The sequence below is a fragment of the Mus musculus genome, chromosome 5 (assembly GCF_000001635.26).
Source record: "Mus musculus strain C57BL/6J chromosome 5, GRCm38.p6 C57BL/6J".
NCBI classification, from domain to species: domain Eukaryota; kingdom Metazoa; phylum Chordata; class Mammalia; order Rodentia; family Muridae; genus Mus; species Mus musculus.
The window spans coordinates 54,095,861-54,122,496 of NC_000071.6; the positions used below are offsets into that span (position 1 = coordinate 54,095,861).

Genomic DNA, 26,636 nt, shown 5'->3' on the forward strand with positions numbered 1-26,636 from the left:
ATTTGTGATGATAAAATAAAACCAGTTGTTTATGTTCATATGACATATTTAAATGAATAATTTCTATACTTTTTCTGAATTCTTTATGCCTTTATTGCTCTTCACCATTTTTTATGGACATAACCACTGGTAATATACTTAATTTTACATAATTTTAAAATCTCAGTTTAGACGGCCCGGCTTAGTTTTAAATTTTGAATATCCAGACATTTGCTAACATCATGTTGAGTTCTAAAAATTCTGCAAAGTTCTTACATGATACAAGGCAAGGAATACACGAGGGTAGGTATTAGCACAACTACTAATACCTGACCTTCCCAAGTTCAGGGCATGGCTTTAGCTGTCCAAATATAGCATGATGCAGGGGTTTAGACCATGTCAGAGACATGTCTTGCTGATTGACGTGCAACTATGAACTCACATTCTGGCCCTGTTCTAAAGATAAACCTTTCTCTGGCAGCTGGTTGTCATGGTGTCAGTCACAAGTGACGAGTGTACATAGTCCATGGAACCAACTGAGAAGAGATGAGCAGGCCTGCAGCTTCTTCACCTCTATACAAGGAGTTGCTTTCTCTCATGTTTAGTAAAGTTTAAAAAATGGTTAAAGATTCATTAGCAGAGCCCTGCCTTTTTACAGCTTAGGTTATTTGAAGTTTCCTGTGAGAAGTTACATCTGCCAGTGTAATGAGAACTCCTGAGGCTTTGTAACTTGAAAGTCTTTCATTTGAAATTGAATTTAATTCTAATAAATTCTGTATTGGTACATTGTTTTAGAATATATTTGTAAACATGCTACTGTTTCAAACATTGGCCATCATGTCTTTAGACTTTTATAAAAATGTCAGAACAGCGAGCACTGAACATTTTATAATGGACAATGTTAAATAACATTGTGATTTTTCCTCCCTTGTGTCTATACCAACCTGTTGGTATTTTATAGGGTTGTTTTCATGCTATAATTGAAGATAGTGTAGTTAGTTTTACAGAACTGACCCACTGTCCTAGCTAATCACGGCAGAAGTGCACTTGTCTACAGTAACTCTTCTGCCAGTTGTTTCTTGACACTGAGAACATAAGCCTGTAACTGTTTATGCAACAACAGCTAATAGCTAGGCAGAGTTATATATCCACTCTGGTCAAGCTCTGCTGCAGCCAACAGTGAACTTGGCTGTAGTTTGAGATTTTCTCAGAATGAAAAAAGGTACGGGAAGGAGGAAGATCACGACAGTCAATAGTTTGAGCTTTGACACCCACAGCAATTTTGGTTCCATATGCACTACCTACTTGGAGTATGAATTGGGGAATTACTAAACTGTCTGATCCATAGCTTCCTGATGTATAAGGCAAAAGTCACAATAATATCATTTTTGATATAATATATATGTATATAGTTTTAATATATCATACTAATATCCATAGTATTGATGAATTTCATGAGAATTCAACATGGGAAGTATGTTACCATAGAAATCTTTTAGCATAGTTAATTGGAAATTGTCACTGTATCTTTACATACACAAATGCTTTATGATTAGAAGTTATTTTTCTATTACTGTTTGGATGAATTTATGAACATCTTTAAGATTTGGAGGGCTAATATTAACTAAAATTTTATCTTAAATTTTAAATGAGACTTTAGAAACTTTTTTATTTTCAGGCCTGTAATTTAATGTAAGTTCTAAGGCTAGTGACTGCATTGGCTTTGTAAAATTTATAGGATTTATAAGATTGATTTTTATGGATGCCAGGAACAAGTGATTTGTATAGTATATTCTCTTACAGTTTGAATTTCACACTGATTTGTAAGTATCAGGTATACTTAAGTCGGGGAATGGAACAAAAGCACAATATGCTCTTCACTCCTGACAGCTGACATGTGTAAATTAGTGCTTTCATTATGTTCTAGGCCTCTGGGATCTTTTCTACAACCAAGGATTCTCCAGTGCGCCTTTGAAATGAGATACCCTGAGAGTAGTATTGCTTATTTTTTATTACAACTCCAGGACCACAAGTAGACAATTCAGAACAGAACTGATTCTTTTCAAAGGAAGAATTGTTACATCTTCATCGAATACTTAAAATGATAATTTTACAGTGGAATATAATAGTATCTCGTGTAGTATGGACGCCCACGATATAGTAAGGCACGACATTCTAGCAGGTAGTTAGCAAAATAAGACAGCTTAGATGTCGTGCTATTTTGTCGAACCAGTAGGTAGGTAAGAATTCAGGGGCAGAGATCCCTGCCAGCTAGGGCGTTTGATCCAGCTGTAGCCCAGCTGTGTGCTGCTGTGTCCTGAGCGTGGCCCATGGCATTCTTAGAAGGCTGTTTCTCGGGGCTGAGGTGGCCTCTCTGTTGAAGGCTGTGTCCACCCCTTCCTATCTCTTAACTCTCATTCTCGCACCCCATGCTTTCCAAAAGCTTTCACTTCTTAGACCTAGTTTTCCTCTTTTTCAAGTTCTGTTCCAAAATAGTTACATTGTGGTAGGGCTGGCGAGTAGAGTGTAGGCGGGGCTGATGCAACACAGCGTCTTTCTTTGTTCAACCGAGGAACTACATTTACTGTTGCAGAAATTGCCTTGTTAGCAAAAAACCCCAAAAGCTTTGAATCTCCAGCTGCTGTCTTTCTACTGTATCCTGTACCCTCCGCTACCTCTCCTGGAGCTCTGGTTCTGTTCACCATCCCTTTCCTACCACCCAGTACTGCAGAGGCAGAGGTAGGTGCATTTCTGCAGTATGAGGCCAAGCCTGAGCTTCATAGCAAGCTCCAGGACAGAGACACTGCTTCAACAAAACGAAGCACGGAAGCCCTGAACTATTCGCTCTTTGAAATATTATCCTCAGGTTGTTAGAGGGCCTCTCCCAACTTACAGGCATATCTTCTATCACGAAAAGTTAGCATAACTCTCCTGCGCTTTTATGTTACTACTTCCAACGTTAGTGTAGCCCCTGTGTATCCCGGACATCTCTAGAACTGCAAGTCCACTTAGGCAGCTGCTTACAGTAGACTACTTGTTGGTAACATTTTATACTTGTATGCTATTAGCACTAAATTTCTAAGAGAAAATATCTCAAGTGTTAGTGTGGTGTTTTGAATCAAAAGCTACCTATAGTACAATGGGTTTGGACCAGAGTTCATATTCTAGTTATCAGTTGATAGACATGTGTAATCAAATGTATGATCTCTTGGCCAGGTGTCTCTTTATAGAATCTAGAGATAGCAGCTACATTTCTCAGTAGCTAAAGGGTACATGTCGAAATGGATGTGTAAGTGTGTATTTAGAAAAAAAAACCTCCTTAATTAGCTGGATGACAATAATAAGTCCTGGGCAGATGAGATGCCTCAACAGGGGAAGGGGATTGCTGCCAACTCTGAGTTTGACTTTTGAAACCTGCAGGTAGAAGGAGATAACTGACTCTTGAAAATTGTCCTTTTACCTCCACACTTACAACATACATGTGCACATTTATTTGCACATATCTATACACATAAATACGTACACACACACAAAATAAATGCAAACCACTTTAATAAAAATTAAGTTCCTCTTCTCTTAGTGTTCATCATCAGAGGGCAGGTTGTGAGGACAGTCACATCACATGTATATTGGTTTGTCTCACGGTTGATCCATGTATAGATGATGACGAATACAAAGGAGACCAATGCAATATTGAACTGGGCATTGGGAGAATGTTTAGAGGAAGGAGTTCTTAGTTTGAGTCAGAGAGAGTAAGGACAAGGCAGGCAAATGGAAAAGAGAGGGAAAGCCAGTCTCAGCTGAAGAGTGTTAGGGTCCACAAGGACACAGGGCATCTTTAAGAAGCTGCAGATCGTGCAGTGTCTGCCATTCTAAAAACAGCTTGCTCTGAAACCTACTGTGGCCATTTACTAATTTGTTTATACCTAATTAAGAGTTCTACCTTGAGAAAATTGTAGGCTCAGCATGGGAATAAATGTACTGCTTTCAGAGCTGCTACAGTGTCCACATGAAATAACATTCATAAATCTGGTATGTAGTACATAGTTAATGTTAGCAACAGTTTTTATTGGTGTCCTAGCCATTTTTAGAATTCGATCTTCCCTGTCAGCATTCTGTAATGAAATGTTCCGGGCTGGTTGTTCAGTTTACAGTGCTTTAGACAACAGCCCTTTTTTGTTATAACGGAATCAGAAAGACAGAATTTTAAAGTAGCTCAGTTTATTACTCTGTTTATTCAAAAACTTAGCCTGAGTTAAAGAGCTACGGTGGCTCTGTGACTCAGGTACACCTCTTGGCAACGGTCTCTTTCCATTCCCAAGTGTGCTGAAAATCACCGAAATGTCAGCCTATAGCAATTGGCACAGTTTTGAGCAAAAATACTTGGTAAGCAATTCCAAAGTCAGTGACAGGTAGGCAGAGGGATGGGGCGGCTTCAGGTCGCTCTTTGTCACTGGGGATCTCCTATGCAAACAAGCCTAGGTTGAACAGTACTCACTCTTTAAGTCTCATCTACTTCAGTAGTTAAGTGGCACCCAGCAAACTGTGCATGAGTGCTCAGTAAGGAACTTATACATCCTTTAGTGGAAAAGCAGATGTTAAAAGAATTCCTTCTCTTCTAGATGATTGAAATTAATTAAATTCTGTGGGGAAAAAAGTTCTTATGAAGAACTGAATTTAGCTAAGAAAGGAAGATTCAACAAAAATACAGAAGATGATAGGATTCAAACCGGTTTCATATCAGGTCTTTGAGGACGGATAAAAAGGAGCCACCGTAGGGGTTGAAAGACCAGCAGAGTATTTGGAGCAGAGGGAGCTAATACAAAACTTCTCATGTCCTGGTAATGAGAAGAAAAGCTGTTTGCAAGGAACCCAGACATCAAGTGGAAAGCCAATTCTTTCCCTCAAGTAACTCTGTCTTATGATAGGATGGTATTGTTTTAAAGATGCATTCAAAAGAGAATTGGTTTTACAAACAAAGCTATTTTAGACCAGCACAGCTGTCCACTCAGGTCGAGTAGTATTAGGACTGGACAGTTTCGTGCGCTTTTTTGCATTTCTTCCTTTGAATCTGGTCTCCTTGGAAACTTGATGTGTTGGGTTGCTTAGACTGGTTTTTTTGCTATTGAAAAATCCAAAGGCAGAGAGAATCTTATCCTGTTTTCCTGGCTGAGAGTTTTGTGTGGGTGTGTGCACTGCAGCTGTGCTGTGGGTTTCTTGGCATTCAGACAGGGCAGTTCTCCATGTAATGCATCGCAGAAGGAAGAAGCCTTCGTGTAACAAGGCTACTTTGACTGGATTAGGTTCAGCGGAAGGCCCCTAGGGCTGGGCTGCTGGCTGGTAGCCTCACTTGTTTGTCTCTGTGGCTCCAGCAGGCTCAGCCCATATACAGGTGTGAGGGTAGAGATGTGTCAGAAAGAGAACATAAGAGCTTTGTCTCAGTATAAAATTGCCACTTAGCAATACAGTTTTTAAAGGTTTTTATTAGTTAATTATACTTTGCTTGTTTTTTCTTTAAAGATCATTGAAAAGGGCAGTGTGAAAACATTGCATGCAAATGTGCATTTAGCATTTTCTATAATTTATGAGAATGCTCTTTTCCTAGAGCCTTTGTGCACAGATGGATCTGCAGCACTGCACCTACCACTTCCTCCTTGTCTTCAGCCCCGTTTGCCCTCTGCTGTGGTTTTCCCCAGTCGTCACATTAAGTGTAGACAGCATGCAGCTCTCCATTTCTCAAGCCTTCCGTTGGAACAGCTTACCCTTTACACAAGCAAGCCGAGAAAAGCCTCCAACTTAATTCTTATGGTCTCTTCTTGTTTATCCTTTTGCTCGTGGTTGTTGCTCTCAAAGTGCTATAGAGTAAGCTTCTATCTTTGTGTGCCTGTGTTCAGATCCAGTCTTTCCTAATGTGGTCCCTCTCTGACTTTCTGCCTCTTCCTAAAATACAATACAATACAGACCAAACACAGCTCAGCAAGATTACATCAGATCTTCAGAATTCTATGGCTTTTATTGTAGGCTTTAGTTGATGTAGTCAAGCCAGAGGACTTACCTAATTCATTCTCATTCACATCCTCTCTCTCTCTCTCTCTCTCTCTCTCTCTCTCTCTCTCTCTCTCTCACACACACACACATACACACACACACACACACACACACACACACACACACACTCATTTACCCCCTCCCATTTTTTAATGACTAGCATGATTTAAATGTTTCCTTCCCCCATCTTTCTTCATTTCTAAGTTGCCCCCCCCCCTGAATCTTTGCCCAGGGCACCTAGGTTTCACAGGGGTAAACAAGTTCCCCATCTGTTCTCTGCTGTATGCTGTAGTGCTTACAGTGGCCTGACTCTCACGGGGTGGTTCTCTGATTAGATGCATTAATGGGCTAGGTAAAGTGCCAATCAAGTCTATATCTAGTAAGGTGTTACACCCATGGAAATGGGTTGTTTCATCCTTTAAAAACTCTGTATTAATGCTTATTTTAGAATTAGTTTTACTGCAGTCTGTCTAATTGTTTTATGTCTTTTTTTCTGTTTTAGATTGTACACATTTGGGAAAACAGGGGTGGGCCTCACTATTTTCAGCTTACCATAGGATGCTAGATGCTATTTTACTACCACTTATTACATCTAATTGAAAACTTAATCTCCCATATGTAGATGTGTTCAGATCTTAGTTTTGAAAGCAGTGTGCTTTAAACTATACCTTCTTTTCTGTGTTACAGTTCACAATTGGACACTTGAGGATACCCTGCAGTGGTTAATAGAATTTGTTGAACTGCCACAATATGAGAAGAATTTTAGGGATAATAATGTGAAGGGAACAACACTCCCCAGGTCAGTGGTCACCCAGAGGGCGTTGAGAAATGAGATGTAGATGCAACCTTTCAATTCTAAATCTGAAAGATACTGCTGGGGCTGATGGGAGAAACCAAATACTATAAATATATCTGTTTGAAGCACTTTATCTTTTTCTTATTTTATTGTGTATGTATTCTTTGTGTATACACGTATTGTATGTATGTGTGCGTGCGTGTTTGTGGCGTTAGAGTGCAGATGACAGTGCATGTGTGTAGAGGTCAGAGAACCATCTTTCCTGAACCTTTTACCTTGCTTTGTTATCAGTGTGTGCACGCAGCAACTTAGCAGGCCCCCAAGTTACCGAGTATTCTCTCACCTCCTCCTTCTAACCTGCCCAGGCAGTGCGCATTGAGTGAATCCCTCTCCCCTCAACCTACCCAAAAAGGCTTCTTACCTTCAATGTGGTTTTCAGTGTACATTGTTCATCTGAAACAGTTGAACACTGAGTGTGGTGAGAGCCTTTCAGCTGCTGCTAGGTAAAAGCTCCTCAAGTAAGAACTGTTTTTAACATCTATTAAAAATATTTAGTAAGTCTCTTAGTAATTTTACTTTTATGTGTGTGTGTGTGTGTGTGTGTGAAATGATAGTGAAATGCTGACATTAGTTATTAGTTAATTATTATAAAATACTTTCAGTTTCATAAACTTTGCAATTTTAGTAAGTTATAATAGAAAATAACTTCAGAAGACAGTAGCTCATCAATATAGCAGTACAATTATTACCCTGCAGAAGGCTTTCAGTATCACAGATGAGCTTTCAACAATGATAATCAGTATGTGAACTGGTAAATATGTTGCTTGTGTATTGAAATTTATATACTGGAAATACCTTGTTTACTGCATATTATTTTTTCTATATACAGGATAGCAGTTCATGAAACTTCATTTATGATTTCCCAGTTGAAAATCAGCGACCGAAGTCACAGACAGAAACTCCAACTCAAAGCCCTGGATGTGGTTCTGTTTGGGCCTCTGACACGTTAGTATTTCTCTCATTCAGCAATACAGAGTGCAGTGTGCCTCATTCCTGTTGCAGATAGCAGACAATAGAGAGGAACAGGCAACCAAAAAGAACCATTTGCTAGCCATGAAGGAAATGTGGCTTGTAGGATGAGCTTTTCTGCCATAGAAATAGGAATTTTCAAACTAGTTTCTAATATGAAAAGCTATGAAACTGTGGCGGACCTGAGAACCTCTCAGAAGCAGAAATCTAAACAGACCCCCCCCCCCCCCCGAGACTGTAGTTGTCTGCAGTATGGACCACTGATGAAAGTAATTTATTACAATCCGCATACTTGAGGAAATGCTTTATTGTGAGTGACTGATTCTCCAGCTTGTGCCTAGTGACAATGACCTGGCCTAACTGAAGGAAATGGAAGAAGCAAGTTATGGGATCCCTTCTCTCTGGGGGGTTTTCTTTCAGTAGCAGGAGATCAATCACAACAAGGAAAGCCTGTTATAGCCATATGTGGTTTTCTTTGCCTTTCTGCAGGTCTTGTATATTAGATAGATCAAATAAGCATACTGATTGTTTGAAGAGTTGTGATTTTATAAAGCTAGAATTTGTAACTGGTGGAAGGAGATATTTAGTTTTGTTTGCTTTGGAAGTCTGCTTTTCTGTATATTTACATTGTATTACACTCAAAAATTAATTTAAGTATCTGCTTTTTTTTCTTTTTGTAGGCCCACCTCATAACTGGATGAAGGATTTTATTCTCACAATTTCCATAGTAATTGGTGTTGGGGGTTGTTGGTTTGCTTATACACAAAATAAGACATCAAAGGAACATGTTGCAAAAATGATGAAAGACTTAGAGAGTCTGCAGACTGCAGAGCAGAGTCTCATGGACTTACAAGAGAGGTAACCGAGGCATCTCACTGCATATGGACGTGGTGGCTAACGCTGGGAGGTGGGGCTAGGAGGATCAGGCCAAGGCCATTGTTGGCCGTGTAGCTAGTGAGATCAGGATCAGCTTCTACTACTAAAAACTTCTCTCAAAATCCAGAATAATACAAAATTCATTACCAAAACCAGTCCTAGCTCTGATGTCACATAAGTAAATATGCTTGTGAAATGTTACATGAATATGCATGTAAACATTTAGGTTAGGTTAGTGTTCATATTAGGAATACATGTTTATTTCATTTTGTATTTTTGAAGAATTAAAATTTGGGAATAAATGTGTAGAAGATCATAGGAAGCAAATCAGATATAGGTAGAATGTAGTTGAACCTTACTTTTAAATAGATTTAAATGTTTATAAGGTTTTTTTTAAAGTCTTTTTTGCAGAGACTGTTTTTTGTGATCCTTGTGAGCCCAAGATAACAAAAAAATGGATAAATAATAGGTTGCCTGGTATTTACCCTAATTTGAGATTAATAGAAATACTATAAATTCATAATATACTATAAATTTAAAAAGTATAATATTGTTTGAAACAGTTATTTTTCATTGAAATGTAATTTTGGATACTTAAGTGATACATTTTAAAAAATGTATTGTTCTCTAAGACTTGAAAAGGCACAGGAAGAAAACAGAACTGTTGCTGTAGAAAAGCAAAATCTGGAACGGAAAATGATGGATGAAATCAACTATGCCAAGGAGGAGGCCTGTCGGCTGCGGGAGCTGAGGGAGGGCGCAGAGTGTGAGCTGAGCAGGCGCCAGTATGCAGAGCAGGAACTGGAGCAGGTACCGTCCTAGTGGGAGTGGCCCAGCTGCTACTCCCAGGGGCCACCAGCCCTTTTTCTTTTGTTCCATTTGCTGTATCCATGATGTCATGTCTGCTGTTCCTCGGCTAATAAACAAATAATTTTTTAGTATTCATCAAATTCATATTTTAAAAATAACAAAAGGGTAGCCGGAAGGTGAAGTTGCCAGCTTGCTGCTGCTTCTATGCAGCATTATGATCCTGCGTCCTGCTAGGTTTGTTGGCTTGAGTTCATGGGAGGTGTTTACTTAGATCTGTACTAAGTTTCTGTTTCTAATGTCACTGTGTAAGATAAAGGACTTCTACTGTGGGCTTCTTTAAAGCCACAGGCTGCAGGTGTGAAGGATTCTATTAGTCATCCCTTTCCAACCTGTTAGATGGCTTTACAACACAGTCTGTTGAAGTCTTCAAAGGTATCTGCAAAGATGTCCTTCCTAATGTCTGTTTCCTCCACTCAGCTGCTCGAAGTAGGATGGAGTAGACATTCAGACAGTTCACAGTGCTGCAGAGAAGGGAGGATTGTAGAAGGATTTCATGGCATGCGTGTGTATCAATTTCCTGTCCCTGCAGAGGCGAATTACTATAAGCTTGGTGGCATAAGTAAATATAGATTCATTATCACTCTGAAGTGCGCCTGCAGGGCCTTGTCCTTCTGCAGTCTGTGTTTCCTTTCATCTATCATCCCATAAGTTGCCTGGAATTCTTGTCTGATGGCCCTTCCTTCGTCTTCAGAACACACTCTCTAACGCCATCTCACTTTCTGACTTACCCATTTATTGATGGAGAAACTAAGAAATCGGATAGGATTGGGAAACTTGTTCAGAATTAGTTGTAAAGCAGGGAAAAGACCCTAAGTTCTCTGCCTCACTGTGTACTGTTTATGTACTGCCTGTCAGTTTATTGCCAAGTCAAAGATCAGAATTATATGATGAGTTTTAATTGTACCTCTGGGCACATGCATTTATTGAGCACCACTGTTTCTTCTAAGGTGTCCTTTTGGAGAATCTGTCTGACTGAACTCTGGTCTCTTCTGTTGCTGCTGACTACATCTCTCTCGAAATAACATTTTAAATCTCTTTCCCTTTACTTAACATTAAGCTTGGGTCTGGTTAATTTTTGAGTGTGATTTTTTTCTTATCTATTTGCAAGGTTTTTTAATATAAAGTTTACTAAACTTTTTAAGAAGCAATTAAAATTGCCCTTTAGATGTATTTTGTAGTTATGCCCATCTCACTGGCAAACCTTTCTGTCCAGAATGTAGGAAAGAGTTGAGAAGTTAACAATAAAGGCCTGTCTAAAGTTAACGCCTCCAAGAACTAGGTATGCCCTAGTTCATACTCCCGGCCTGACGGTTGGCTTGTTCCAGGACTATGAACAGCTTGCTAGCTCATCCTCTAACTTTCCTATAAGGAGGAAGTAACCCAGAGGAACTAGTAGTACTTTTTGTCTTATTAGCATATGTTAATTACCCTGCACTGTGGTTTCATTGCTTCATTCTCATCATACAGTATTAATGTGTTTCATCCCGTCCCTCCCCAGTTACCCTCTTCTGTTCTCTCCTGCCCTTTCCTCCCTCACCCATTCCTCCTACTTTCTTATTTTCCACCTGATTATTTGGCTGTCCCAATGAGTTTGATTCAGTTCCTTTATGGAGTCCTTGAGGAGGGAGTATTTACAGAAGCATGGGCTTGTCTGTCCTTCCCTGAGCGAACCTTAACTGCCGTAAGAACAGGGTTGACAGGTGACTGCCTCTCCTTTTATCTCTGGTTCTGCCATAGAGTGCTTTGCATGCCTTTGTAGACCCTAGGGTCACCGGAATGTGATGTTCCGGTTGTGCCAGTATAAACACAATCCTCATGTCATCCCGAGGCAGTCAAGGGTGGCTTACAGGAGAACAGTGGGTCTTTAGGAAGAACTCAGCCCAACATGATTGTATTGGTAAGAAACGCCACCTTGAGTAGTCAGTGTGCAGAAACCCTTGTGTCTGCACTAGGGGACCTGCTCTGAGCACTACCCCTTATAGAATGCTAAGAGACATAACCACTTCTGTGCGTTACACACTGTTATTCAACAGAGGCAAGCTTTTGTGTGTTTAATTTCAAATCTTCGATTTCCTCTACTGCTGTTCAAAGCATCATTTACTGAGGAAGTAAGTGATTAACCTGGGAAATTAACTTACGTTATCTATACAGTACCCTACATTGCATATAGTTGAAATATACCCCCCCCAGTGGAGATAACTTCAAAAATGATCAATATGGTATTATTTTCTTTAAATGAAGACTTTTGGGTAACTAACATCACTTTATATTTTTATATCAATGGTTTTGCTCCTAAAATTGTTATATTATTAATATAAGTCTCAGGCAGTGATCTTCAAAAGTATGAATTTTACTGGAAGCTTCATGGGCTTCCAGCCAATCAAATCCGTCAAACCAGGTCTGGAAGCTAGGTTTGAGGTATGTGGGCTGTTTCTTTCTGACATGTTTCTACTGTTGTTTTCAATGTTCCAGAGGGATATAGTTTTTAAACCTTAAATTCATTTGTAAATGCTATTAACTAATTAGACTTTGACCATTCTCATGGATAACAACATAATTCAAACAGAGTTAAGATTTCGATCAAATAACAAAGTTATAAATAACAGCTGCTGAACAGTTGCTAGTATGGGATGAACATAAATTTCACATTATTTAATAGTTAATTTAAGCATTGCTCAGCCTCAGTTTATGCCCCAATACAAAGTTTCTGTGCAAAATAATCTAACTATTTTAAGAGAATTTGATGGAAAATGTTTAGGGTTGTAGAGAGTAGCATGAGTGAAATGTGTTGAGATTCTGTGTATATGTAGTATCCTGAACATTTAAATCACACTGAATTTTTAGTTTCAAAGTCTTGGGAGAGAAAAGGCTTGCTGTAGTCTGCTTGTGGTGTTCTGTAGGGCTGTGTGTCACAGGGCCTGGTTTCACACTCTTTCTTCAAGAGATATCAGCAAGGACACCACATTGTCCCATGTACATTACACAATGAATCACACTAGGTGAGTGTCACCTAAGAAGTTGCTTCTATTGAAAAAGCCTTTTTTTTAAAATGTCTCAAGTTGCAACCCTTTTTTTTTTGTTTTGTTTTGTTTTGTTTTGTTTTGTTTTGTTTTTTGTTTATACACTATGTGTCCTGTTGTGATTTCTTTTTAACTTTGGAGTTTTAAAATATTTTTCTACACTGCCCAACAGCTGTTCTATTTCTTGATCAAAAGTTTGTGTAGTCCTATTCTTAGTTTACTCTGGCAAACAGAAAGGTTTATTTAAATCAATTGGATTTGTTCAGATCAAACATCCCTCTGCACTTTAGTTTAGAAATGGAGGGAGTTTCAGTTAGCTCAGTTAGCTTTGTGGGCGTAGTCATGGGCCGGGCACCAGGATCAGTGTCCACCGTGCCCCCGTGGCCTGGTGGGGAGGTTTTCATTATGCATGCCAGTCCCACCATCCTGCCCAGATTGTAAGTAAGCTCTTCCAAGAACTGAGTCTCTCTTCCTTCTTTGTCACTTTCTTACTGGGGCTTCGCTTCATATATTTTTTTTTCCTTAGCATTTATCACACTTAACACATCAGCACCTTATTTCCTTTATTTAATTGGCTGGCCCTTAAATAGTATGTGGGAAAAATACTTCATCCTTACAGGGAAAGCAATGCATAGTTTCTCACAGGGAAAATCAAATATATTCTTGGCCAGAATTGACTTTCTTAAAATTTGCACATAGTTTTTTCACACTTAGTGTCTGTTTGCTTACAGGAGCAGTGGGTGATCTAGACAGGGTGGAACAGGCTGTAGTGGGAGACGCGCAGGAAAGAACAGACAGGGCATCAGGAAGGAGACCTTGAAAGTCCGCTTGGTTTATGTGGGTATTGCTTCATATCCTAGGGAACCAAAAAATGCGCTGTGCGGAAAGTGTCATCAGTAATTTATATATTTCCTAATTTGTTTTCTTTTGTGTCTGATTTGTCTTAGCTTGACAGCTATAAAATAAAAAACCATTTCCACAGTTTATGTGTGTGTGGGCTCATGTGCCCCTTCACTAATCTGTAGGTTCAGCTTTGCTCAGTAATCTAATGATGTACTTCAAGGCAGCACTAGTTTTGAAATAAATCATTTAGATTTAGGGACTTTAAAAGGGTTTTGTAAAGTCCATAATTGAATTGTTTGTTGTTGTTGTTGTTTTGTTTTGGCACCAATGTTTATTTCAGTCTCTTCTTCCTTTTGTGTTTTCTTTCTCTCATCCTTCCAGGTCCGCATGGCTCTAAAAAAGGCCGAAAAGGAGTTTGAACTGAGAAGCAGCTGGTCTGTCCCTGACGCACTACAGAAATGGCTTCAGCTAACACACGAAGTTGAAGTACAGTACTACAATATTAAGAGGCAAAATGCTGAGATGCAGCTAGCCATCGCTAAGGACGAGGTAGTCTCTTATTTCATGATCAATTACTTGGAATTCAAAGACCTCAGTAAAAGCCCTTCTTGAAGATTCTGTTTTTAAAATTAGAGTTTGTCATCTAAGTTGACTCTTGCAATTATTGGATTTAAAGTAAAATTACTTTCTCTAGAGAAGTGCGTATATAGCTTTCAAAATTACCGTAGAGTCCTTGAGCAGTTGTGACTTTTGCCACTATTGTAAACGTTTTATACGGAGCTTCTCTCCTCCAGGTCGCTGCCTCCTATCTCCTGCAGGTTAGTAGTTACTAGAAATTCATGTTTGCTGTTCATTAAATTGTGTGACATAAGAGTCTTAATCTGAATTCTGGAAAAATGCATAGTCGACTCACTAACACCTCATCGCAGTAGGATTTGTAATGTCTTTCTGTTGGTTTTAATAGAAGACTCTGGTCTTGGGCGGCTACAGAAATCTGAGAAACAGTTCTCTGGAGCAAAGCTTTAAGTGTCTCTGACTTAGGACAGCATGCTTTCTCTCTCATCTGTTTTCCGATTTTGAAAACATGTCTGTATCTTGGCTGATAATTTTCTACTGGTTTTATGATTAATAGAGTCAAAACCAGGATCAACTTCGCTGGTTATAGAAGTAGTCATTTTCCTGAACCTAGCTTTATTCTTTACCTTTTGGGTCTAGGCAGAAAAAATTAAAAAGAAGAGAAGCACAGTCTTTGGGACCCTGCACGTTGCACACAGCTCCTCCCTGGACGAAGTAGACCACAAGATTCTGGAAGCCAAGTGAGAATGCTGTGCTGTCTGTCTGTCTGTCTATGCTCAGCTGTGTGCATGTACTATGTAGATATGTGTATTTAATCAGTGAAGCATGTGTAATGACATAATTGATACTGATTCGGAGATTGGATAATTTCTTCCTCTCATCAGTCAGGTTCTGCGGTCTCGTCCTGTTGTTTTAATTTTACTGTCATATTGAAGGCTTCAGTCCGATAAGTAATTCACCCGTTGACTTTTCAGGAAAGCCCTCTCTGAGCTGACCACGTGCTTGCGAGAACGGCTTTTTCGCTGGCAGCAGATTGAGAAGATCTGTGGCTTTCAGATAGCTCACAACTCTGGGCTCCCCAGTCTCACCTCCTCTCTGTACTCTGACCACAGCTGGGTGGTGATGCCTAGAGTCTCCATTCCACCCTACCCTATTGCTGGAGGAGTTGATGACCTCGATGAAGACACACCCCCAATCGTGCCACAGTTTCCAGGTGAGTGTTCAGTAAAGAGTTCAAGCGCTGCTTTGGTTTTTTTTGTTTTTTTTTTGTTTTTAACTTATTTTTTATTAGGTATTTTCTTCATTTACATTTCTTTTTTTTTAATTTATTTTTTTATTACATATTTTCCTCAATTACATTTCCAATGCTATCTCAAAAGTCCCCCATACCCTCCTCCCCCACTTTCCTACCCACTCATTCCCATTGTTTTTGGCCCTGGCGTTCCCCTGTACTGGGGCATATAAAGTTTGCAAGTCCAATGGGCCTCTCTTTCCAGTGATGGCCGACTAGGCCATCTTTTGATACATATGCAGCTAGAGTCAAGAGCTCCGGGGTACTGGTTAGTTCATAATGTTGTTCCACCTATAGGGTTGCAGATCCCTTTAGGTTTGGTTTTTAAAGTAGGTACGTGACACGACCTTTTAGGAGTGATGGACTTTGAAACTTAAGGGGAAAAATACATTCTTCTTTGCTACTTTTTAACATATTTTTCTCTTTTCCCCATACATTCTCACATATATTCTTTGTATGTGTGTTATATATTCTGTCTTAGAAATCTACCTGATCAAGAAGTATGGATACTTAATTTATATAACTTATCACATTTATATTTCAACAGTCGTCATATTAACTCATGGTAGGGCTTTGCTTTTAAGCATTACTTACCATTAAGTTAAACTGAGAGAGTCACATCAGAAAGGGGAGTACAGCTTTATGACTGCTGATGGTTATATCAGTGACATGCTGAACTCTGAGGGAAAACTGCAGGAGAAGGAAGTGTTGGGAGCTGGGTTTGGATGCTGGCTCTGCTGTAGTCAGTGCTTGACTCTTCTGTCAGCTTATGGTTTGTCCCATTCCCAAGGCTTTTCTTTCTTTCTTTCCTTTTTTTTTTTTTTTTTTTGGTAATATTTTTGTTTTGCTTTTCAGTGCATTCTTTTATTAATAGTGTTGCCCTGTTCTGCTTAACTCATGGAGAACTAAGTCTTTCTGTCTTCAGCAAAATTCAACTGTGCTTGTTTATGAAAACTTAGATGTGATCTGTATATGTGTATGTATCAAACATATATGCATGCACGTAAGATGTGCTAGTTGTTTTAAGATGAGCCTTGCTGTGTAGCTCAGGCTAGCCTCCTGCCTTAGCCTTCTGAGTATTAGGACTGTACTTGTACGCCAGCGTAATGTTTTTCTAGAATGTGAGTCCTTCGGAAGGGAGCTTTTGTATTAATATTTGTTATTAATATTTGTGTGTTAATATTGCGTAGTGTTGCGTGCTCTGCTTTTGTGTGTGTTAATATTGCGTAGTGTTGCGTGCTCTGCTTTTGTGTTTTACTTTGTAGAGAACAATCTTGGTAAGATAAAATTTGAATGCTTGAACTCCTGACTTTCTGCAGTTACAGATGTTTTCAGTTTACAGGTTTTTATATTAGAAATTATTCTTTACCCTTATTACCGCTTGCCTGGTCTATTTTTCCAATACTTAGGACTTCTTTTTTTTATCATGTCAATAGAATGAAGCTCTGAAGAGTGGAGAACTAACTCTGTTAGCTTAGTTCTTGGTTGACTGACATCTCAAACTATTAGATTTTGATGACAGTCAAGCCATCTTATCTGAGAATTTCCAGTTTGGCCTTTTCTGTTCAATGTTGCAGCTTTCCTGAGACTGTTAGAACAGTTCTGATTATACAAGAGAGTTGTGATCAAATCCAGCTCTTAATCTGACAGATAACTCCCGGTCAGTGGGACCGCTTTTGTCTTTTCCCTGGCTTTGAGTCTGTTACTGGCATAGTGGGGTGAGGAGGCAGTAACTCTCCCAGGGAGAGCATTGGCTTGTAAGTTTGGGGAACACTGGAAGCAGGAGACCTCATTTGTCTCCTTGTCTGGACTATGAGCTGGTGATGGTTGAGTTGCGTCTGTATTCAAGCTGGCTTGCAATTTGAATTTGTCTATTTGCTTATTGGCTTATATATGTGCTCTTATATAACACTGAAATCATAAGTGCATATTTATTTGAAAACTAAGCCTTTTAAAAATAGTTTTTCTTTAAAATATGTAATTGTTGAGAATCATAATTGTGCTTGAGGAAGATCAATTTCTTTAGTTAAATCTTTTTCTTGCCTTTTTAGAAGCACTTTTGGGAGTTTGGAAATGGCAAAACTTTATTTTTATTTACTTTTTTTTGATCCATTAAAAGAAGATACACTAAATGTGAATAATTGGCATATGTTTTAAATAACTGTGGTAATATACATAGACATTTATACTTGTAAGTGTGAAAAAGTACAAGAGCTGGTTTGAAATGTTATAGGAAGTTTTAGAAATTAATCTGATCGCTCATAGAATTGGAGAGCTGTGCCTCCACCTAGTGGCCACGTAGGGTGCTCCATTTTGCTTTGTAAGTCCTGAACTTTATAAAACAAAGGCTGTTAGCCTGAAGTGTACTATGGTAGGATGAAGGTGCTTCATTTAAGGATCTCTTTATTGGCTATGTGTTCCTTATGCTTGAAACAATGCCCAGTAAGCACACTTATTGAAGGTAAATCGCAAAGGAAGAGAGTCTAATACACATAATAAGACTGTCTGTAGTTTTACATGAAGAAACCCCAGAAACTGTTAGTTGATGAATAGAGGATGGAATTACTCCTCCTTCCCCAGGTTTTAAGTATCTGCTAAATCCTTTCAGAGTAGAATGTAGTAGTAATGTATTCCAAACTTCTCATAAAGCCCTTTGAACATTCTTAAGGTCACTGAAGCCTGTGCCCATCCACTACAAAAGTAAACAGGTTGTCTTACTTGTTTTTCTGAAATGAACCATATCATCTCTCTTTCCCTCTTCTAAAGTTGTGCTTTTCTAAAGCCCATTAGAACATGCTTCCTCTACATATGTAATATCTAATATATACCATTGCTGCATACTTACACCACCTACATAAGTATCATCAAATTATAGATATCATTTTTCAACTTCTTTGCTCAAAATGTGCTTCAGAGCTTTTCTGTGCTTATCCAAGTTAGATTTACTGTGATTGTTTAACATGAGACAACCGAAGCTTGTTTATATACTTAGTAACATGGGCTCTCTCCTTTCCCACTGAGATTCCTTGTATATTTTTCTTTTAAAAACAATAGTAGAAACACAAATTGTTATGTTATACATTATGCACAGCTCTAAGAATTTCTCTGGACCCTTTGAATGATTTTTGATCATTAGGCAAGGATCTCATGGCCAAATTGCCTTCAAAGGGGTTTTGTTTGTTTGCATACTCAGTGTTTATGAGTCCTGCTTCTGTCTCCTCACTCACACTTGGCATGATTAGTTCTGTAGCCTGGATGAATACGAAACAATACTGCACTGTTCCTAAACTCACTTCATCAATAGTTTGGGGATATGTAATGCAAATGTGCAGCCTGCTTCCCTCATCTGTTTTATCCTGAGGCTCTTACAAGGTTTGTTGTCCCACTCTGCTTCCCTCTGTCTTCCCTATCCCCTTCTATCACACTCTCACCACTTAGGGGCTTAACATAATGTGATTTAGAAACTCTTCATTTGGTGTTAGTCTTGTCTGCTGTGTTCTGATATGTGGGCTGTCACTCATAGCCATCATTTTGTTACATTTGCATTCATTATTTAGAAATAATTACCTGCTTATCATTCTGTTTCACTTTCTTTCCTTTTTTGTTCTTTTTTGAAAATATAGCATTGATTAGTATTTTGTTAAGCAAATTAGAAGAAAATATCCTTATTGACACTTTTACTGAAAAGTAACAGTTTAACTAGATAACGGTGTAGATTAATTTCATTCTGTATACTCTCCAAAGTGTTTTCAAGTTCCTGGTGAGAAATTTATCCTCAGTCAAATTAGTGTGGTTTCTCTTTAGGTAATCTCTAATTTCTGATTAGTAGGAGAATTATTTCATTTCTTGCTTTGTGGTTTCTTCATAATGTAATTGGCAAGACAAAAGGTCAGAGCAGACAGGAAAGGTCAAAACTCTTGATTGATTGAGTGTCAGCTGGATCCTAGAAATAAACTCATTCACTGTGATGATGATTGGATGGGTTGGCTAGAGCTGAGTCCTGGGGAAGAGAGCATTGGTGTGCAGCCTGAGGCCTGCTGCTGTCTGAGCCCATTTAATGAAGGCGTGCTCCTTTCCTGGTGCTGTGGCACAGGAAGGATGCCGCATGCATGACGAGCTAGCTTGAGAAGGTTGTTCTTGGGCTGCTTTAGTGTAGGAAAAGAAACAGAGGACCATTCTTTTGTTCCACCTGCATGGGTCTTAGATAGGCAGTAGACACAGGGAGACCTAAGACACAGGCTTCCTGAGGACCTGTGTTCAGGAAGCAAGCTTTGGTTTCAGCTGAGAGACTGTGTAGTCTTCATTTAAACCTTCTTAAAGGTCAGATAGGTTGTGATACGTCAAGACTATCCATTGATACTTTATACAGTGTTTTTCCTCCTGATCCAGTATGAGTGTTCATAAACATTTATCATTTCTTCTAAGTGTGTGATAGAGACTTTAAATCTAAGGGTTATTTTGAATAGCAGTTTAAGTTCTTTTTAATAGTGTTAGATTTTTTTTATAGCAAAACTACATTGGTGTTCATTTATTTTAGTTTTACTTCTGTTACCATTTTAATACATTTGTAATAATTTTTCCATTGGTTGTAGAGAAGGGCATTTGTTGATGTAGTTGCTTGAATAAACATTAAACCGATATTTTACATCAGTTCTCGTGTATACGTTTGGGAGAAGACAGTTAAGGGACATTGGTGGCTATGAGCATTTTCATTGGTTTGTATTTTTCAGGGACCGTGGCTAAACCTGCAGGATCTTTAGCCAGAAGCAGTAGTTTATGCCGCTCTCGTCGCAGCATCGTGCCATCCTCCCCACAGTCTCAGCGAGCTCAGCTTCCTGCTCATGCTCCTCTGGCAGCCCACCCTCGGCACCCTCACCATCCGCAGCATCCCCAGCACTCGTTGCCTTCCCCAGATCCAGACATCCTGTCTGTGTCAAGTTGCCCTGCTCTGTATCGGAACGAAGAGGAGGAGGAGGCTATCTACTTCACTGCTGAGAAACAATGGTATTGGCGTTTATCGTCATAAGTGCGGAGTGTGGGTCTGAGTGGGGCTGAGGGGGGACATGGAGCGTAGAGTGGCAGGAGTGCCACAGTGTATTTTGTGCATGCCACAGACTCAGTGTCTTCACATGACACCTGTTTGTGGACCCCAGTTCTGTATATCTGACGTGCATCTGGCCTGAGTGGGTTTTCTGCTCAGAGTATTAGAGGCTAAAATCAAGGTGCTGGCCCAGCTGATTCTTATGTGAGATCTGGAGTCCCCTTTGTGGTAGAATTCAGTTCTTTGTGCTTATATCACTGAGGTCTTATTTCTGTACCACTCTAAGCATAAGGTCGGTTTGTTTTCAGTTTCTAAAGGCAGTTTCGTTTGCCCAGGGCTTAAGAAAATGTTGAGAAGCTAATGGAGGGAATGATAAAATCAGATGAACTTCATGACTAATTCCTTTGCCACCATGAGTCTAGCAGCATGCAGTTCCTTCTGTGAGGTGTCAGTGCACCGTGCGGCCACGGCTGTCGGGAGCGCACATCTCAGTGCTGCTGGTAACAGACGGACTCTGTTGCTTTCTGATTTTGCCACATGTTAGTAGTGTGGACGGCAGTCTGCGTGGCTCCTGCCACATGGCTCTTGTGACATTAACATCAGATCACTTTTCCCATAATCATCTCACTGCCTAGTGAGAGTTATTTTTTAATTAGCAGACAGTCTTTGGGGCCTGTTCTCAAGGAAACAATTGACGTTTGCATCTCATTGCAAGTATGGGTTTAATGCACCTTCCCACAGGGAGCTAATTATGATTAGCATGTTATTTATGTGTCTTTGTAGTATGACCACAGCCAGCAGCAGGATGGCTTTACCTCTAAGTTGTTTTCCTGTGGTTTCTGGAAGATGGTAGGGGACACCAGAGCTGCCCTGGCCCACAGAATCTTTCCATCATGGAAAGTTAGTTAAGTTCTCATTTCACATAGCTTGTCAAAACTTCGCAGCAGGTTATAAATACGAGAGGAATCTGACTTCAGGGAACGCCTCGGCTGCTCTCCTAGTAATTGCTTCTACTGTTAAGCGGACCTTTCTGTCCATACTCCATTCATAGACACTCACAAGCCGTCACCAGAGTTGTCTGTCTTTTTTCTTTAAACACATATCTTCTTGTAAAACTTACATGTATTTAGCTACAGGTTGCTACAGAGAAAATCATGCAAATGTTGTGTATGATTTCCAAAGGATACAGGCTGTAGAAAGAATGCACATTTAAAAAGACAGAAGCCAGGGGCTGGGGAGACAGCTCAGCAGTGGGGAGCACTGGCAGAGCTTTGATTTTAGTGCAGTGTTCATAGTTCCTCATCCTTTTCCTCAGAAAGTTATATTTCATCAAGCTCATAACTAAACATTAAAGGAAGTGATTAAAATTCCATCTTTTCAAACATATACTGGCAGTTTTGTGGTTCAGAAAGAAAAGTAGTATTGAAGGAGAGCAAAAGTCAAAAAGGCTTAAGAAAATTCAAAACTCAAACATTTTCATCTCCCTGAAAGTTAAAGAAGGCATAGCTTAATTACTTTGCTTGATTGTTATAAATTATCCTAAGTCTGGAGAGTGGCTCAGACAATACAGTGCCTGCGTGAGCATGAACAGAGTTTGGATCCCTGGAACCAGTGTAAGAGCTGTGTATAACCACGAGTCTTAAATCCAGCGGCAGAAGGACTGGACACACATAGATCTCTAGCTCATTAGCCAGTCAGCCTACATGAATTCTCGAGTTCTAGATTTGTTTAGAGACCCTGTCTCTAAAATAGCATGGATAGCTGTCAAGGAAGATTGGCCTGCTCTTGCACACACACAGATAGCCACACAAATACATACACCCACAGTACACACACACACACACACACACACACACACACACACTCGAGGTGGGGAGATGACAGGCTATATTAAAGGAAAGCTTTTCAAGTCTTACATATATTTATACATATATAATCTCTTTTTTATACTAAATAACGAACGGAAGTTGATTTGGTAGAATATTTGCTGTTACGTTAATAACACGTAGCTCTAAAGTATCACCTTTGTCTGTGTCATTCAGGGAAGTGCCAGACACAGCTTCAGAATGTGACTCCTTAAACTCTTCCAGTGGGAGAAAACCGTCTCCCCCTTCAAGCCTTGAGATGTACCAAACATTGTCTTCCCGAAAAATCTCAAGAGACGAGCTTTCCCTGGAGGACTCTTCCAGGGGGGAGTCACCCGTGACAGCAGATGTCTCCCGGGGCTCCCCTGAGTGTGTGGGTCTGACGGAGACCAAGAGCATGATCTTCAGCCCTGCAAGCAGAGTGTACAATGGCATCCTGGAGAAATCCTGCAGCATGCACCAGCTCTCCAGCGGCATCCCGGTGCCTCATCCCCGACACACATCGTGCTCCTCAGCCGGCAATGATAGCAAGCCAGTTCAGGAAGCCTCGAATGTTTCCAGAGTAAGCAGCATCCCACATGACCTCTGTCATAATGGTGAGAAAAGCAAAAAGCCATCCAAAATCAAAAGCCTTTTCAAGAAGAAGTCTAAGTGACTCGGCTGACGTGATGGAATTCCATTCAAGTGGCATCTGTAAACTGTTATCTCCCACCCTCCACTCCGTTTTTATTTTACTTTTAGGAATGTAACTCCACTGGGGCTTTCCAGACTTGATGCCATAGTGGAAATGTCCGTAAGGGCAGCTGTCTACTGTCTGCTTATATCTAACTGACTACGCAATCAATTCATCAAGTCAGATACCACCACCGGAGCCATCGGCAGGAGGCAGTTTACAGTTCTTTCCGCCTATTTATTTCTGCATTGATGTTAGTGATGTACACACAGCATTCTGTCGAAAGCCGCCATGGACTTACAAGCTTTAATGGACTGTAAGCCAGCATGGGCTTGCAAAATTTTCTTGTTTACCAGAATATCTTCTTATCTTTCCACAGAGCTGTTTCCATCATGGACTAAATAACTTAAAAGAAGTAAAACTGATTGCACTACTGTTTTCCAGACTGGAAAAAAAAATCTCTGCAAGTAAAACTGTATAGAGTTTATAAACTGACTGTGGATAGGGAATTGTTTTCACTTTTAGATAAAATGGATTTTTAAGTAGAAACTAGGGTTTCTAATTGACTTGATTTCTGAAAATGAAAACCCACACTTTTATTATGGGACGCTTCCTCAAATGCATTTATTATTATAAAGTTTCAAGTCCTGCTGTAAAGACCATGTTGTTTTGTTTTCCCCAGGGCTTTCACTGTGATTTACTGCACTGCAGGCTGTATGATAAAATATAAATAATGTAAAGGCAGAAGGCTCTTGATTCCTTATCCAAGTGGAAGAGTAAAACTTGATCGAAGGACTTAAAACATTCACATGCTTAAACTGCGGTCTGGGGCGTGGGGACCCAGGCACTTGTTTACAGACTTTGAATAAATGCAAAGAATTTATGGTTTGTGAAAAATTTGTACTGTGGAAAAGATAATAAATTGGAGACATTATTGTGTGGGGTTGTGCTGATTTTTGTTGATAACACTCCACTGAAAACACTGTTTTCTGGAGAGCCATGTAAGCTGTCTTGCTGCTGAATTGCAGTATAAGAAATAGCGATGTTTTGGAACTAAGTTGTCAACAAATTTCTTTGTTTTATATTGTTTGTCATATTTTTATGTAGTTTGAAATCTTTAAATGTTCTCATATCAAGATTAACAAATATAAATTGCTGGTGCATTTAGATTGTGTTGAATGAGTTTGTAAAGTTTGGAACTGGTTAGCTGCTGGGCAGGTCAGAGAGAAGCCTGAGAGTAGCCTCGCATAGGACAGCAGTGCACATTTCGTTTCCACCTTCTCAGCTCTTAAGACCTCAGGCAGAACTATCTGGAAATACAGGAAGATGGGTGGTTGGGTGAACACGGATATGTTAACTAGAATTTTTTTTTGGTGCTGGCTATCTGGGAATGCTGATGGATAAGTAAGAAGTCCCCTTGAGATTTGCATAAAAGGAGTGCTTTATTAAGGATCCAAATCTCAAAGCCTCCTGTGAGTTGTGATTATTTACTTCCATTGCTCTGGTTGTTATAATCGTCAGGGTCTCACTGGGCTCGATGACTACCAATCAGCTCCTAAGATCAGAAGCTGACTGTCTGACATAAAGATGCTTTGCAAGATAGCGTGAAACATGGAGTTCAGAGACCACTCTAGAGTTCTACTGGAAGGAAAGCAATTTTGCATAAAGAATTAGAAAGTGTCCAGGAAACCCCCCAGACTAAAGGGGATGTTTTGTCTTTGTCACAGCTGGACCAGAGGCGTTCTCTTTGGGAATTGCAACAGAAATAAGCGCTTTTTAGTTTGATGGACAGAAAGGTCAAAGCTACCAGAGTGTGGAGTGCATACAGAAGGCTTGGCTGCGAGATTGCTTATAGCTAGGGTTGGTAGGGCGTCCTGGGTCAGAGCCAGGTAGAAACTAGCGGAGGTTGGGCTGAGAGAGTAGGGGTGGGTTTAGGAAAGGAGTGTATTGTGTATACCTGATTACACATTTATAAACAGGTCCAATGGAGGGATATGTACTGTTGTATGGTGTGATATTTATTTGCATTAGTAACAGTATTTGGAAAAGAACAGAAATCCAGAGGAAAGAAACTAGTTTTGGAAAGCCATCATCATTTTGGTATCACATCACATGCGAAGCGTTGGGCATTTCTGTAAGTTTTACATATATTGCCTTCCTCTACTCTTTAAAAACTGATGCTCTCCTATTTCTCCCTAACTATAAGATGAGAAAGATTCCTGGTAGTGAAGTGCAAAAAAGAAAACAGCAGCATGGCAGTCAAATCACGCTATTAAAATTACTTTTACTATTTGGTGTGGTTTTTGCTAGTTATTTTTCTAAATGGGTATGTGTTTCACATAACTGAGAGCATATTTATATCATGCCATTTCACTTTTAACTCAAGAGTTTCTCCAACATTAGAATTTCTTTGCAAACAACATTTTAGTGACTGTCTAATACTATGACGCTGTATGGATTTACTATAATCTTTTAAACCCTTCTGTCATTCAGTGTTATAGTATATAATGTTACTATTTGAAACATTAATCATTTACTTAACATGATCTCAATATGCAATCATTTAAAACATTAATGTCATTCAAGTTTAGGCTGCTGCCATATTTATTACATGAGGAGTAGTAGCATTTAATGTTTGTTGAGTACTGTCTATACCAGGCACTCTTTGAAATTCTGGAATATGATTCTAATTCAATCTTTATAATAACCTGTAAAATAAGGCTCTTTCTTTTTTATTTATTTTTTTTAATTAGGTATTTTCCTCGTTTATATTTTCAATGCTATCCCAAAAGTCCCCCATACCCACACCCCCAATCCCCCTACCCACCCACTCCCCCTTTTTGGCCCTGGCGTTCCCTTGTACTGGGGCATATAAAGTTTGCAAGTCCAATGGGCCTCTCTTTGCAGTGATGGCCGATTAGGCCATCTTTTGATACATATGCAGCTAGAGTCAAGAGCTCCATGGTACTGGTTAGTTCATAATGTTGTTCCACCTATAGGGTTGCAGTTCTCTTTAGCTCCTTGGGTACTTTCTCTAGCTCCTCCATTGGGGGCCGTGTGACCCATCCAATAGCTGACTGTGATCATCTACTTCTGTGTTTGCTAGGCCCCGGCATAGGCTTACAAGAGCCAGCTATATCTGGCTCTTTCTTTTTAAAAATCACTGTTTTCTCCATGATCAGACAGCCCAGAACCTTAGTACATTGTTGAAGCGTGCTAAGTGGTAAGGGAACACTCTTCTTAACATTAAATAACACTGCATAAGTTCTCACTAACATGATTTCTTCCCGTGTATTTTAAGGAAGTGTATAGCAAAATGTGAAGGTTATTTTAGTTCTTGTACATACAAGTACATATGTATGTATTCACACTGCCTCACGCATACTTCAGGGGTAACATTTTAAAGGTTTCTTTACCCTAGAGCAATGGTCCTCAGCCTTCCTAATGCTCCAACCCAAATACAGTTCCACATGTTGTGGTGTCCCCAACCATAAAAGTACTTTTGTTGTTACGTCATAACTAATTTTGCTACTGTTATGGGTCATAATATAAATATCTGGTATGTGACCCCTGTGAAAGGGTCATCTGACCAGAAAAAAGGTCACGACCCACAGGTTGAGAACTGTTGCCCTAAGCAATGTTCCTATCCTCTGCTTAAAGACACTGAGTGTGAGTAACCTTTTACTCGGTGATTTCTAAACTGCAGTTTCATTAAAGCTTTACTAAGTT

At 39.6% G+C, this 26,636-nt stretch overlaps 1 protein-coding gene across 3 annotated transcripts in view; it reads left to right on the forward strand.

Annotated features, from left to right (window-relative positions):
• Window positions 1-25,197, forward strand: part of Stim2 (stromal interaction molecule 2) — a 122,535-nt gene extending 97,338 nt beyond the window's left edge. The window contains exons 4-13 of one of the 3 annotated variants that reach the window (NM_001363348.1): window positions 6,715-6,826; window positions 7,713-7,828; window positions 8,533-8,710; window positions 9,361-9,538; window positions 13,843-14,010; window positions 14,256-14,279; window positions 14,677-14,777; window positions 15,012-15,250; window positions 20,059-20,332; window positions 22,412-25,197. In NM_001363348.1, coding sequence (NP_001350277.1) covers window positions 6,715-6,826; window positions 7,713-7,828; window positions 8,533-8,710; window positions 9,361-9,538; window positions 13,843-14,010; window positions 14,256-14,279; window positions 14,677-14,777; window positions 15,012-15,250; window positions 20,059-20,332; window positions 22,412-22,889 — 1,868 coding nt within the window. In that variant the 3' untranslated portion in view covers window positions 22,890-25,197. The remainder of the gene's footprint in view (window positions 1-6,714; window positions 6,827-7,712; window positions 7,829-8,532; window positions 8,711-9,360; window positions 9,539-13,842; window positions 14,011-14,255; window positions 14,280-14,676; window positions 14,778-15,011; window positions 15,251-20,058; window positions 20,333-22,411) is intronic. The other 2 variants (NM_001081103.2, NM_054083.2) reach the window with 2 other exon arrangements.
• The last annotated feature ends 1,439 nt before the right edge of the window (window positions 25,198-26,636 follow it).